General features: G+C 39.2%; 1 protein-coding gene across 1 annotated transcript in view; it reads right to left on the bottom strand.

Moving 5' to 3' along the window:
• The window catches only part of LOC104497253 (mucin-5B-like), a gene marked incomplete at both ends in the record, with an annotated part of 21361 nt that overhangs the window by 19285 nt on the left and 523 nt on the right, over window positions 1-1553 (bottom strand). Inside the window, 2 exons of the mRNA XM_010140486.1 lie at window positions 394-484; window positions 1107-1221. Of these exons, the coding sequence (XP_010138788.1) occupies window positions 394-484; window positions 1107-1221 (206 nt within the window). The remainder of the gene's footprint in view (window positions 1-393; window positions 485-1106; window positions 1222-1553) is intronic.

The raw sequence follows: 1553 nt of genomic DNA, 5'->3' as shown, positions 1-1553 counted from the left end.
TTCAGCAGGTGAATGTGGATATACTAATTTTAAGACAGAACTGAAACAGTGTATTGACTAGGCAATACAATTACTTTTTGTTTTATTGAATGTATTTCTATATTTATTGATGTTATTAGTTAAAATCTGGCTCCTTTTCATGAGCTAAGCTGATTAGGTAAATAAAACAATGGCATACAAGAAATATGCAATTGTTTGTTAGCACCAGTACTGTATTTATATCACATTATCTGATCTCCTTACTGCATATTTTTCAACAGGGATTGAATCATGTCTTCTGGGCAAATCATTTAACAGGATAGGAAAGAGGAATACTGGTGATACTAGAGTTAAAAGAATACCAAAAAAGCATGCTGGAGACTCCAGACACCAATTTTTGTTTATAAAACTTACTGTTTGAGTAGAATTCATTGTATCCTGGAATGCCATTGAAGTCCCCACAAAGTCCACAGGTCTGATTGGCATATTTCTCATCCAATTCCAGCTAAAATGATGAACAGTAAGTTGATGGAAGTTCATATAAACATTCTAAAATATATTCAAGACCACTGAAAGCTGCCTGCTGAGCTGCCGCCTGCCTCTGAGTCTTTTTTGTCAGATCTGTGTGATTTTTATTTGACAACCTAATTCAAACCTGGGGATAGAACGAGGACTTGGCTTGGATTTGTTTTACAATGCAGAGTCCAAGCTATCGATGCAGACTTCAGTTTTCACTGTGATGTCTATACTGCTCTCATCCGCTTTCTATTGGTTCAATAGGATCAAATCCACAGCAAAAGTGAAGTCCTAAAAGGGTGGAATTCTGCCAGGAAATGATCTTTGAAGGGGTAAGTAGAATGTATGTTAATGATATAATGGCAGTGGTTTTTCAACCTATTTTGAGCAGAGGTCTGCTACCCACTATCCACCAGTGCTATCCACTGCTATTCACTAGGTGTGAATCCACATGATTTTCCTTAGAACTGCCTGGGTGCAACCCTGTCTTTAGTAAGCAAGAACTCCTCACCAGTGTGAGATGGGAAGGCATTAGTCACCCCCTAAACAGACAGGGACTGGCCGAGCTCTGGTCTCTGAAGGCACAGTCAGGTTTCAGGAGCAGTTCTTACCAGGATGCTGTCGTCTTCATTCCACATGAGCATCACACCCATTTTGCTGGCCACTTCCACGTAAATGCTGCTTTTCTCTATCGTAGTTCCAGACTGGCTGTATGGCAGTTGGACCCTGGGAGAAGACAGAAAGAATGTTAGGTGCTGTCTGATCCAGATGTTTGACAAAGAGGAAAGAAATGGTTTGCAGTATGGTTTGTCTGATCCAGATGTTTGATAAAGAGGAAAGAAATGGTTTGCAGTATCCAGCATACATAGGGATTCTAAAATAATGCAGTTGTGTGGGAGGAAAAGCAATTAAAAAATAAGATGGTCCAATATCATCAAATGCAGACGTGAATTTGGGTCCAACCTCTCAGAATTTTTCATTTTCGAGGTACTCTTTAAGGGAATGGTTGATTTACTGTGAAAGGATTAAGAGCAACTTATTAATTGTTGATGTTGGTA

This window comes from Buceros rhinoceros, unplaced genomic scaffold, assembly GCF_000710305.1.
Source record: "Buceros rhinoceros silvestris isolate BGI_N320 unplaced genomic scaffold, ASM71030v1 scaffold1847, whole genome shotgun sequence".
Classification (NCBI taxonomy): Eukaryota; Metazoa; Chordata; class Aves; order Bucerotiformes; family Bucerotidae; genus Buceros; species Buceros rhinoceros.
This window is presented reverse-complemented; position numbering and strand designations above follow the sequence as displayed.